Source organism: Protopterus annectens, chromosome 2.part0, assembly GCF_019279795.1.
Source record: "Protopterus annectens isolate FY-2018-M chromosome 2.part0, PAN1.0, whole genome shotgun sequence".
Lineage (NCBI taxonomy): Eukaryota > Metazoa > Chordata > Ceratodontiformes > Protopteridae > Protopterus > Protopterus annectens.
In genome coordinates this window covers 39,396,376-39,410,640 of record NC_056728.1, presented here as the reverse complement: position 1 = coordinate 39,410,640, position 14,265 = coordinate 39,396,376, and the positions used below count along the sequence as shown (strand labels likewise).

Genomic DNA, 14,265 nt, shown 5'->3' with positions numbered 1-14,265 from the left:
TCCACACGAGAACTTCAGTGAGGAAACCATACTCCGTTCTGCAGCAGGTAATCCTTTAAGCTACATCACTGGCACCCCTTAGCTAGAATGACTACCATCTTGTCTGTTCATTCTCACTGAGTGCCCTTCATTTTCTCTCAGTAATATCAAGATGACCTGAAATGCTGTGAATTTCCTGTTCCTGCACATACTGGGTGATCCCTTCTTTGATGCTTTTGGATGACTCTACTTTCTGTCACATTGTTATAATTAAAGGGATTCCTTGTGTTTCAGGCCTAGTGACTGCCTTTCTTTTTCCAGTTACCTCTCTTCTTGTTATATGGTCTTAAAGATGATATATATGAAAGTTATGTATTTACCATAATGATAGATCCATGCTGTCTCATTTTCATCTGGTTAAACATTTGAGTTATTGGATTTGACTTCTGCTCTTTCTTCTAAATGTGTGCATCTGAGGGTCTGACTCCTCCCCCACCCATAATTCCCTCCTCTCTTCTAAGTTACCTCAGATCAAGTGTGCAGACTTATACTAAAATATTGATTTCTTTCTGTAACTAAAGAAATCTTTGTGTCACAGCTGACGAACATGCTAATACCACAATGAAAAACTAAGGAAATTGTGAATAACGACGGTCTTAGTTGAGGTCTGCCCAGTCACCAGAGGCTGTCAGAGACAATATCTGAAAGGGGTAGCAGGGAGGGATATTGAACCAGCCAAAAATGAGACAACATAGATCTATGATTATGGTTATGGTAACTTTCATATCCTATTTTATTTATTTTCATCCAATACACCATATGGGACAGATTCCCAAGCTGCAAAAAAAAAAAAAAAAAAAAAAAGCACCTGGGTGGAATTACAAATGTGCAAACTATGGACCATTTTGGTGCTGCACAAATGTCTTCAATGATAACTCTCTTCACGAATGTGGTAAAACTATTTCTCTAGTGGGATGGGCTTTTAGTTTTATGTGTAAGGGTAAAGCCCAGTTCTTATAAAAAAAAAAAAAAAAAAAAAGAAGAAAGAAATGCAATATAACATCCATTTAGAAATTGTAACTTTTAATTTACTTCTGCCCAGTTTTGCTTTAGATAAGGATATAAATAGTTGAGCTGACTTTCTTATATCCTTGGTGCAATGTAAATAAAATCTGAGCTGTCTCTGAACATCTAGTGTGTGCAGTAAATATTCCACTTTGAAAAAGACTGTCAAATCACTAGATGGATTCAAATTGACTTTAGGTGTTGCCTTAGATAGGAAGAAGAATTTGTTCAACGTTACTCTGTGAAGAAAACGAGGTATTGTAATTTGCATGATAATGCTTATAATTCAGAAATGCATCTAGCAGATGTAATTGTAACCAGAAAAAAAATGGTCTCCCATGAGAGATATTTGACATTTGCTTAAGTTGCTAGTTCAGTGTTTTTGGTTAAAGCCTGAAACATTGTAGTGATGTCCTTGGGGGAACTGGATCCCTAACTGGTGATCTTGGCAACAAAGTTCTGCTGAGAAAAGATTTTGAAATTTTAAGAGAGGCAATAGAGGAGTCATTATGCCATATGTGAAAATCTGAAATGGAAGCCATCTGCAATTTGATATTCAGGGTGGCCTTGGTGGTGCAGTGGTTAGCATTATCACCTCACAGCAAGAGATTCTCCGGTTCAGTTCCTGGCTGTGGTGCCTTCTGTACGGAGTCTTCAGGTCATCCCTGCAGTCAAGTGGGCTTCCTCTAGGTGTTCTGGTTTTCTCCCACATTCCAGAGATATGCAGTAGGTGGATTGGGCACTCCAAATTGTCAGTAGGTAAGAGTCTGTGTGCAAATAAGTGGTGCAAATGTACTACTGCGGCAGGGCTAGCCACCTGGCAGTATAAACCTTGGCTCGAGATGATTGTCACTCCTGAAGTGACACCCCAACCCCATGTGCAAAATGGGAAAAGGGGTTGAGGATGGATGAACTATACCCTTTCTGAAAAAGTTCTGATAGGAAATCTAAGATCGATGGAGGAGTAGCAGAAAAAAAGATCAAATCCTTTGAAAGACAAATAGAAAATCTTTTCCACTTGCACGGATAAATCTTTTTGGTTGACTGTTTTTGTGAGGAAGAAATAATATGAATCACTGATTAGGAAAACCTGGCATCTATGGCTATTGTCAGAAGTGATGTAACCATGCAGGCAGCTTTCGGGCTTATAGATCTGGTAGAGGCAACCTCAGCAGGTGAGTCAGAAGATCCAGACTGGGATCCAGCACACAAGGAGGATGTATTAAATGAGGCCAAAAGAAGGGGAATCAAACTTGCTAGAGGTAAAAAGGAGCAATGAGGATCACTTTGGTCTCATAACTTGTGGCTTTCTGAATGAATTTCATTAAAACTGGTATTGGGCAAAAGGCATAGAGGACACCTGGAGACCAACTAAGAACTAAAGTATCCCTTGGTGACTGTCCGTCTAGAGGGATGTGGGCAAAGTAACTGCTGCACTTGTTCAAGTATGAGGTGAAGAAGTCACAGCAAGGTTGCCCACAGTGGCTGAGAATTTTTGATACCATTGTCTGGTTGAGAGACCACTCATAAGGCAATAGAATTGACCTTCTCAACTAGTCAACTAGTATATTTGATGTCCACAGGATGTGCACTGCTATCAGAAAATGATGGGAAGATATCACCCACTGGCACACTCTTGTGGCCTCCTGGCAAAATGAGTATGACTGTGTCTGTTGATGTATCAGACCACTGGCATGCTCTCCATCTGGCTGGATATCATACCTTTGGGGTGACTGTCCTGAAGGGCCTACAGTGCTTGGAAGACTGTTTTCATCTCCAAGACACTGAAGTGAATGTTGGTGTCCAGAGATGACCAAGTACAAAATGACCCCCACCCACCCTAGAAGGGAAGTATCTATGGTTACTGTGGCGTGGGGAATTTATGAGCAAAAGGGCCTCCCTTCTGTTACTGACATGGAGGTTATCCACCATTTGATTTGATCTCTACAGATTTATGTGAGATGAATTTTGGCATGGAGGGGGTGTAGACTCTGTGACCACTGGACTAAAAGTGTCCACTGGAATACCCTCATGTTGTACTATCATGTGGTTTCTCACTATTGGTAGTAATGTGATGGTTGAGACCATCAACCCTTAACAGATCAAACATCAACCTTGCTTGAGGAAGAGGATGCTAAATTACCTGAAAGGCCAACATGCAATCTGAAAAACTGTGTTGATATGACATCATATACACGATCTGTTTCATGAAACATAGTTGGATTTTCAATTGACTGACTGTGATCCACAGTAACTGTACAAGGTGGAGCAATAGGTTCTGGTGTTGTATCAATAGATCCCTGGAAGTTGCAGTGAGGATCCAATCATCTAGGTATGGGAAAAACCTGGATCCCTTGCAACTGGAGATACACTACTAGCACTGTCATAACTTTTTTGAACACCCAGTGGCTGTGGTGACACCATAGGGCAGTGCTCTGAACTAAATATGACTGGCTCCTAGCCAGAAATAGAAAAATCTCCTGGACTGCCTCTGTATCTTCATGTGGTAGTTGGTGTCCTGGTAATTTACACAACACATCCAGTCATCCTTTCTCAAAAGAGGAAATATGAGTTGTGCTGGGACCATCTAGAACTTTGTCTCACAAACTGGTTGAGATGGCTAAGGTCCAAAATTGGCTTGAGGTGTCCTCATTTCTTCAGGACTAAAAAGACACTGGAACAGAATTCAGATCCTAACTGGTCTGGCAGGACCTGCTGTATGACTTTTCTCCAGCAACTTTAAAATCTCTGTTGCTGCAGACTGCAAAAGACTGTGTGGAACATTGGGAACCTTTAACTTCTTTTTTGGAAGGTACAACAAAAGGAATGGCATAGTCTCTGGTGATTATCCTTAGCACACAGAAATCTCATAAAATGTTTTTCCAGGCTTGTGGCTACAAGTTTAAGTGCCCCTGACTGCCTCCAGAGTGTGGCAGCTGAGTAACCTTTCAGGAGCACTGACAGGGTTTCTTAGTGAAAGGATCAACAAAACCATGATTATGCAGCCTGCCTCTGCTCCTGGGGCAACTTCCATTTGAGCTACTTCCCCTCTACTTTGGGGGGGTGGGGCTGTTTCCAGGAGTATCTTGGTGATAAACCTGCAATTTTCTGAACCACATCTTCTTACCACCTCTTTGGTTTGCAGAAAAGGACGTCTGTAGGGTGGAGAAACTGATTCCCACAGCAGACATGGTCTTACCATCATGCTCATTCCTATGAAACTTTGCCTGGAATTTTGGTCCAAAAAGTGTGGAGCCTTTGAATGGGGAATTAATAAATAACATGTTAAAGCTTTCAGCAAAATTGCAAGGATGCAAACAGCATGTTGACACAAAGTGATCCCAGTGCTACTGCTCTAGCTGTACCATCTGCTGCTTCAGAAAGCAGACACATGGCCACATTATAAGTAGATAGTAAGGCAGACAGTTGGGTGCTCACTGTTTTTTGAACATCTGCTGATAAATTACCTGAGAGGGACTTGGAAATCTTTTTTGGTCAGGTCCCTCTGAAAATGAATCATGTGTGTGAGGTAATTTAGCATTCTAAGTGTGAAAATCACTGAAGCATAAGTCTGTTTCCCCAATCTGTCCTGTGCCCTTGAAACTCTGTAAAGGGGGTGAACAGAGGAATTCTCTTCAGGCAGTTCCTTTTTGTTAACTGCTGCTATCACCATGGCATCTACTGGTAGTCCTTTTGTCTAATGTTTTCCACTCTTTGGGACCACTAACATTCTGTCAGGCTTTTTAAGGATAGGTTCCACTACATCAGGGTCCTTTCATACCTGCTGTACAACAAGATCTATGAAGGCATCCATGAGCAGTACCACCTAGGATGCAAATGAACCAATACCAAAGGCGTCAAGGAACACATATGAGTCTGGGAAAGTGGTTTTGGTGGGAGAACCCCCCCCCCATTTCATCAATTTTAAGATGTCATCAAATGTGGGGGTATTTAGTGTACCCTTCACTTTCATCCAGATCGGTGTTTTAATGAGAGATTTTGGAGAAGACTCTAATCACTTCCATTTGCACATCTGTGTCGGGTATCCTCCAACCCTATAGATAATGACTGCCCCCACTGATCAGAATAAAAGGTATAAGTCACAGGATCAAATGGGAATTGTGAAGGATCTGAACTTGAGGGTCACACCTGACTTTTTGGTCTAGTCAGGACTCATTAAAAAGCCTCGAAAGCCAATGCTGTGCTCAGAGCTGAAGAAAAGTTCCCCCTAGCCAAAGCCTCATGAACTTCCCCCTGTCCAATCAAGGTCAGCTGCAAGGTGGACCTTGGACCCAAGAGGGAGAAATGTCTCTGACAACTCTGGAGTTCACTCCACCCCAGGAACCCCGGTACTGATGCTTTGGCTCTGAGACTTGTCTCGATCTGAGAATATTGCAGTCAAGAGAGTAACAGATGTTGTCTACACTGAACTTCCTTGAAACTGAGGTGCACTGAAAAGGCTGAGACTCATGGGGACCAGATCCAAAGGGCAGGCCAGTACCAGAGAAAATGGGAAGGGGTAGATGGGCCTGTACCCAGAGCACCATGCAGGGCAGTACTGGGAGGCCACCTAGTTGGATTTGTGTCCTTAATTTCCTCATCATATGGTCAACATCCATTTCATCAAAACTTCTGGTGTTTAAGGCCAGTCTCAATGATGATTCCAGTGATGGAGGTTTGGAGTATCTCCTGCAGGATAGGGGAATTGAGCAAAAGACTCACCAGTTCCAGTGAGAACCTAGTTTGAGGAGAGGGAGATTGGATCAGAATTACTGGTGGATCTGACTTCCTTGGAGACCTGTTTCTTGATTTCTTAGATCTTTTCTCCAATGATCTTTTTTCTTCAGAACTTCTCGGTACAAATTTCTGCTTCTCTCTTTTCCTTCAATGTCTCCCATTCCTTTTCCTTCCTTTTCTCTACTTTACTGCTTAGTGAAGCTAAAGCTGGCCTTGCAGACGAAGACATGGTTTAAGAGGAAGAAGAAGAAGACCCTGTCTGAGGGCGGAGTAAAACTTTTAAAATAAACTTTTCTTCCCTCCCTTGAATGGCCCTGGACCCAAAAAAGCAAAAATATCAGGGCCAACCTCTAGGTGAGCACACAGGAATCTCAAAATGTTTTTCCAGGCTTGTGGCTACAAGTTTAAGTGCCCCTGACTGCCTCCAGAGTGTGGTAGCTGAGTAACCTATCAGGAGCACTAACAGGGTTTCGTAGTGAAAGGATCAACAAAACCATGAGTATGGTCTTCAGGAGGAATTTTGTGTCCACAAGCTGAATACTTCTTCCAAAAAGATTCTTGTGGTTTCTCTGACATTGGCAAATTACACTAAGAAGAAATATTTAAAAAGTTTACAAGTAATCGACTATACTATCTTGAAAAAACTGTCACACAGAAACAAGTCCTAACAGCTAACCTATCACTAATAACTACCTAATTGCTATCTTAAAAATATGTTAAAAGTATAAAAACACTGCTATACTATCATTATGATAAACCATATAACAAACTATGCTGATAATTTAAGAAGGACTAGAAAGCAGACAAAAATAGCTATTATACTGACAAAATATTTTCACCTATTGTGAAAAGCAGAGCTCAAGAACACAAGTCTGGAAGGTTTAGGAGGCAAACAAGATCTGTGGTAACTTAGTGGAGAGGAGGGAATTATGGGTAAGGAAGGAGTCACAGCCTCAGAGCCACAGCTTTAGAAGAAGGTGCCGAGTTCAGATCTGATCTGATTTGACAATCCAATCATTGAACTGGATGAAAATAGACAATATTGAATCTACTCTTTTCTGTTCAAAGAGTAAATGTCATCATCTCAACTAGCATTCCTGTCAAGAATCCTGGTAATTGAACTAACTAGCCTAATCAAGCATTTCTTTCAGCAAGTAAAATGTGATGATCTCTCTACTCAACTACAGGATTACAGTTTCACTTTTACAGTTTTCAATAACTAGTCATGGCTAAAGATTTTTTGAGTCACATCATCTTAATACCATGCTAAAACATTTTAGCCATTTTATTAAGATTTGTTTTTCATTACTTCTCACTTGCTTGTTTTCTTTTGTTAACTTGATAGGAACCAAAAGGAACTATGGTGCCTTTCCCATCATGTAGTACTTTTAACTAATTCCTTACAATCCAAACTCAGTGTTGCTCCCGTAATCATATTAATATTGATTATGCTGTTCTAGTACTCTTCTCTTTGTATCTCCTTCATTTTTCACCTCAGCACAAAGATGAAAAATAAATAAAAAAATGAAATAAATTTCTGTTTATGTTTGTCTATTTTCCCCGTTGTGAATGCATGAAACAAGTTTAGTTACAATTAATTTTTCTGTTACATGCCTGCTATGTGTTTATCCTTGCATGACACTACCTGACCAAATTCTTAGACTTTTAACAGTTCTCTTTCAGTAACCCTCTTTCCTGAGTCACAGCTGGTATGAAAACAATCTCGGGATATATTTCCAAACTTCTGATTTTCAAGAAACTGAAAACAATAACAAGTATGACTAGGGCCTGTAAATCTATCTGGAATATTTACGAGGTCCACTGATAACCAAGAAAGTAGTGTGCCATTTTGGAAAAAGTCCATAACCTGTCCCAAGGTTATGCACCATCAGAAAACTTTGTATTAAATACAGAGATAGAGGAAGTAAAAGGTCCTTGCATCAAAGTGCGGAGAGTGATCCCCCCCCCAGACTTCGCAGGTGATGATATTTGCACATATTTATATTCAAGTTTCACCGAAGAGCCATATCACATCCCCAGGAATAGAACATACCACATTCTTTTCATATCTCTCAGTGCCATGCAATATTTATACATTTTAATTCTCTTGGAAATTTTTTTTTAGTAATACTTTGTCTTGTAGCCCAGCAGTACATTTGCTCCCTTACACATCTGTACATTGTATATTATAACATTTACTGCTGCAGATTTTTTTGTTCTGTTGCTTAATGCTCCCTGATTATACACTAACTTTAGTGTAGTCATCTGTAGCACATGCAAAAGTCATTACTCAAGCTTGAACTGTTGAAATGTGTATTTAAAATAACTTACCTTGGGATACAGGTTTTATGCTTCAGATTAAAAGAATCCAAAGTTATTTTGTTTGTAAGTTCAAAGTTATTTTGTAAGGACAATCAGAACACTACAAAGTGTACAGCAACAATTCTGTAATCAGTAGGCATATCTATTCTAGAAATGAAAAAGTTTGTCTAGAAAGAAAAATCTATTCTGCGCTGTTTCATTCAGACAGCATGTACACATGTACATGTATGGAAGACAATATAAATGAGCACACACTGCTTTATTTAGTGAGTATCACGGTCATAAATAGAGCAAGCAATACTCACAGGTGGACCATGATAACCATCTTCTCCTTGTAGTCCATCTGTTCCAGATTCTCCACCATAGCCCTGGAAGAGAAACATGTAAAGTCTGTTAAATTTAGTTAGGCTGCAGAGCGGTAATACAAGGCAGAATGCAGATTCACAGTGAATTAAACCTGGTTTGATAATATGGCTTTCTCTTAAGAACCTGAAACTCTTGTGAAAAACTACTGGCTCTGCTATGAGCTCAGAAACTTGTATAATCTTTACAGTCATAGCTCTGAAACCCAGGGCAGTAAATATCATGGTAGAATATGTCAAAGGTGAGACCAAAACAAAGCCAAATGAATAGATCAACAGACACTTTATTGTAGTAAGCGCTTTCACAGTACCATAACACTGCTTATTTAGACTATAAAACACTCAATAAAGCCAACATTCATATAGGTGCAATTAAAAGTCATGGTCCAATAAAAACTTCACAGTCATTAAAACATCAGCATTACATAAGTAAATATCATGGCACACACCTTTAATATCATAGTACGGGATCAGAAAGATGAGCTTTTCATCATGTTTTTTTCAATGTATTCCAAGAAACAAACAACCCCTGCAAGTAAGGCAACTGCCACGTCCCAAAATTCACATAAGTCAAAGTCAATGACCAGCAGATAGTGGTATATAGCACATTACAATATATTTATTGTTGGTGCTTAAAAGCACATTATTCCACAGAGTGAAAATTTCACCAGACCGGTTTCGGCTGTAACAAAAAAGCCTTCTTCAGTCTGATATAACAAATAACAGTAAAAAGGCAGAAGAAAAATCCCTCTGTTGATAAGTGTGGCAATCAAGCCTAATGTCAGTCACCTCAATTACTTAAAGGTGCTCATTCAAACCTGGAGAAAACAAACCTCCTAATTTTATAATCCATTTTTTCTCCATACAATTTAGAATCTCATGCCAACCAGCAGTTTTAGATCTGTTGCCTTGGATCTAATCTAGAATTGTGAAGAAAAACCTGGCTTTGGGGTGTTTAACTGTGTGCTTATATAAGGCATTAGTAAAAATTTATGTCTGGTATCACAAGTGTTCTGCTATACGAAACTTAATAGCCCTAGAAGTGTGTCCCACATAAAAAGCTGAGCAACTACACATTGCCAGGTAAACCACCTAATTGGTTTGACAAGTCCCAAAACAAGATATAGTGTAAAACATGCTTGTATTATTACTGCTAAAACTGGTGGATGTGTTAATATTAATACAATACATACAGTGACCACACAGGAAACATCCCTTTAGATGGTCCCCTAGAAGGGTAGATTGTATCATTGGGCGTAAGGGGCAGTGTCCCCTTTTGTAATGGCTGAAAATGGATCCCAAATTCCTGCCCTTCCTGTAGGAAAACAAGCATCTGTCATTCAGAAGTGTATTTAACCTATCATCTTCCTTGAGAATATTACAATTATGTTGTACACTATTAATTAATCTGGCAGTGTTACGTCCATAAGTGGTAACAAAACAAATTACCTGGTTAGTATTGATAGCTCTGGATTGATATTCAAGCAAGTACTCACACTGTATAGAATCAACCATGTTCCTGCATGTAACACATGTCCTGACTTGTAGCCTCTCTGTAAGAACCAGGTGGTTAAGTCGTCCCTGAATTTCTGATAAGAGCTGTCATCTGAACAAATGCGTTTGACTTTCATATATTGAGATTTAGGAATGTTCTTACAAATATGTGGCAGATGTTAGATGGTGGCATGGAGGGATGAATTATATTAGGGGTAATTATGGTAAACTTCAGATTTAAGAGTATTATCCAATTGTTTGGTAACTAATACATCAAGAAAAATAATCTGATCTAAATTGTAGTTAGCCGTAAAATGAATTCTCCATTTGTTTTCATTAAGATAATCCACAAAGTCTTGAAGGTATTCAGAACCCGACCTCCGTACCAACCAGCAATCATCCAGATAATGCCTCCATATGTCCATGTCCTGTAGAAAAATGTTGTGTGAACTGTCATATATTAGATGCTCTTCAATGTAAGCCATGAATAAGTTGGCATATAAGGGGGCAAATGATGCCCCCATCACCGTACCTTTAATCTGTAGGTAGTAAGAATCATGATAGAGAAAAACATTTTTCATCAGTACATGCTCAGCTTAGCCAATTAATAAGGTGTTAATTCCAGGAGGATAAAGTTCAGATCTATCAAGCCAATATTTTAAGGCCTCAATGCTGGCCCAATGTGGGATGTTGGTGTACAGACTTGTGACATCTAAACTGCATAATAACCAACCCGCTTCAAACTGGGGCTCAGAAATTATCTTCAAGAATTCAGTAGTATCCTGAATTCTGGAAAGTAAATACTTCAACAAAGGTTTTAGGTACTTAGTCAAAAACTGCGACAATGGTTCTGTCAGGGAACCACGGCCTGAAACTATCGGCCTGCCCAGTGGATTTTGTAAATTTTTATGTACCTTGGGCAGGAAATAAATGTATTGTGGGACAGGATCATAAACAGTCACATGATGTAATGTTTTGCTAGAAATAATGCCCTGTTCTTCAGCCAGAGTCAGAAACTCATCTATTTGTTTCTTAAAGGTGGGTGTAGGTTCAAAAGGTAAAGATGTATAGTGGCAAACATTAGAAAGTTGCCGCAAAGCTTCAGTATTATATTTCGACCAATCTTGAACCACCACTGCTCCACCTTTATTAGCAGATGAAATAACAAACTCATGGTTTAGCGCAAGTTCTTTAATACAATCAGATTGGATCTTTGAGAGATTGTCAGGGCCAACATAATACTCCCTAGATAAAAAGTGAATATCTTTAAGGACACTTTTCTGAAACAACATGACACTGGGGTTCATCGGGGGTTGAAAAGTGGATTTATGATAATAAAAATCATCCTGGGATTCAGTGGAAACCTTATCATTGAAAAATGAACATAAGTTAAGAAGTCTACAAAAAGATATAACATCTTTAGCAAATTCATCTTCAACAACATAAAAACCAGGAATGAATGATAATCCTTTATTGAGTTTATCAATATGTGTAGATGACAAGGGAAAAGAAGAAATATTTAAAACATTCACATTCGTTATTTCTGGGCAAACATGCATAGTAGACCCTCCAAATCATTTACCCCATTTGTGTTTCCTTCCTCCCCTCTTTTGTGTAGGTCTACAGGGATATTGTTCCTTTTGGCTGTGGGTGAATCTGTGGTGCCCTGCACATCTGATTCAATAGCAGAGAAAGAATCCTCAGCTGAAGTATCATTACCTGAGGTAGATTTTTTCAAAATAGAGCGTGGTCACTTTTTTCTAGATACAAATTTGGGTGACTGCGGAAATCTGACATGCTTGGCTGTGTTTTTAGAGAAAGGATCTCCACTAGTATAATCCATTAAATCTCTATGGAATGTTTTTATTTTTCCTTTCTTTCAATAATTCCTCATGTGTCATAAGCTCTTGGGTAAGTTTTTTAAAACTGGGAGAAAATTGGGGTTCTCCCTCAAAATGTTTAATAGAATCAACCATTTTGGTGATTTCCAGTAAATCATGGTCAATACTTCTTTCATAATGGCCCAACCAGGACCTCAACAAAGGCCATACTTGCTTTATGTTGGGCTTCCCCCCAAGCTTTCATCAACAAGTCATCACTGTTGTGAACTCAGGGCTGTACCCTAACTCTTAGACCTCTGGGTGTAATGTCTTTGTGCATGTAAGCTTTGAATATCCTTAAATATTACATACTGACATACTCAATAAAGGATTATCATTAATTTCTGTTTTTTGTTGTTGAAGATGAATTTGCTAAAGATGTTATAATCATTTTGTAGACTTCTTAACTTACATTTATTTTTCCATGATAAGGTTTCCACTGAATCCCAGGATGATTTTTATTATCATAAATTCACTTTTCAACCCCCGATGAACTCCAATGTCATGTTGTTTCAGAAAAGTGTCCTTAAAGATATTCACTTTTTCTCTAGGGAGCATTATGTTGGCCCTGACAATCTCTCAAAGATCCAATCTGATTGTATTAAAGAACTTGCGCTAAACCACGAGTTGGTTATTTTATCTGCTGACAAAGGTGGAGCAGTGGTGGATCAAGATTGGTCGAAATATAATACTGAAGCTTTGCAGCAACTTTCTAATGTTTGCCACTATACATCTTTACCTTTTGATCCTACACCCACCTTTAAGAAACAAATAGATCAGTTTCTGGCTCTGACTGAAAAAGAGGGCATTATTTCTAACAAAACATTACATCATCTGACTGTTCATGATTCTGTCCCACAATACTTTTATTTCCTGCCCAAGATACATAACAATTTACAAAATCCACCAGGCAGGCCGATAGTTTCAGGCCATGGTTCCCTGAGTGAACCGGTGTCGCAGTTTTTGACTAAGTACCTAAAAGCTTTGTTGAAGTATATACATTCCAGAGTTCAGGATACTACTGAATTCTTGAAGATCATTTCTGAGTACCAGCTTGAAGAGGGTTGGCTATTATGTAGTTTAGATGTTACAAGTCTGTATACCAGCATCCACATTGGGCTGGCATTGAGGCCTTAAAATATTGGGTTGATAGATCTGAACTTTATCCCCCTGGAATTAACACCTTATTAATTGGCTTAGCTGAACATGTACTGATGAAAAATGTTTTTCTCTACCGTGATTCTTACTACCTACAGATTAAAGGTACGGCAATGGGGGCATCATTTGCCCCCTTATATGACGACTTATTCATGGCTTACATTGAAAAGCAAGTAATATATGATCGTACACACAACATTTTTCTAGAGGACATGGACATATGGAGGTGTTATTTGGATGATTGCTGGTTGGTATGGAGGTCAGGTTCTAAATACCTTCAAAAATTTGTGAATTATTTTAAGGAAAACAAATGGGGAATTCATTTTACGGCTAACTACAATTTAGATCAATTGTGAGTCAAATGCATTTGTTCAGATGACAGACCCCAATGCCAGGTTTTTCTTCACAATTATAGATAAGATCCAAGGCAACAGATCTAAAACTGCTGATTGGCATGAGATTCTAAATCGAATGGAGAAAAAATGGATTATAAAATTAGGAGGTTTGTTTTCTCCAGTTTGAATGAGCACCTTTAAGTAATTGAGGTGATTGACATTAGGCTTGATTGCCACACTTATAAATAGAGAGATTTTTCTTCTGTCTTTTTACTGTTATTTGTTATGTCACACTGAAAAAGGCTTTTTTGTTACAGTCAAAACCGGTCTGGTAAAATTTTCACTCTATGGAATAATGTGCTTTTAAGCACCAACAAAAAATATGTTATAATGTGCTATATACCACTGTCTGCTGGTCATTGACTGACTTTTTTCAATATATGTCACTTATGCAGTACAGAGGAGTAAAGTCCTGGCTACATCTCAGCTCCTGAGGTGCAATTAGCAGCTCAGGTGACTGGTAAAGCAGCAGGAAGTGATGGGCATGCTCATCCAAGGGGGGGGGGGGTTGAGTGGGTACTACCATCATCGATCTGTGGTAGAGTCTGGAGATGGTAATGTCGGAGACATAGCACAAGACAGGAATAGGGTGGGGACATAGGTGAGCTCCTGCAGAGGACTGAAATGCCATATATCCCCACTGCACACCCACCCCTTAATAGCATTCAATTCTTATAGGAAGAGGAGAAATGGGTAGGATAAAATTTAACCCCCCCCCCCCAAAGCAAAAAGTGACAGTAATATCCCTCTGGATGCCCTTAAGCTCCTCAACTGGGCCCATCTTATTCTGCGTATACCTAGGAAGCTATAGGAAGCTGGAAGATCTAGAGATGGATGGGAGCACAGGAATTGCAAGCCATAGGATGATAAAAC

General features: G+C 39.2%; 1 protein-coding gene across 3 annotated transcripts in view; it reads right to left on the bottom strand.

Annotated features, from left to right (window-relative positions):
• The window catches only part of COL6A3 (collagen type VI alpha 3 chain), a 739,239-nt gene that overhangs the window by 163,081 nt on the left and 561,893 nt on the right, over positions 1 to 14,265 (bottom strand). For all 3 annotated transcript variants that reach the window (XM_044060522.1, XM_044060523.1, XM_044060525.1), the window contains one exon: positions 8,409 to 8,471. In XM_044060522.1, the coding sequence (XP_043916457.1) occupies positions 8,409 to 8,471 (63 nt within the window). The remainder of the gene's footprint in view (positions 1 to 8,408; positions 8,472 to 14,265) is intronic.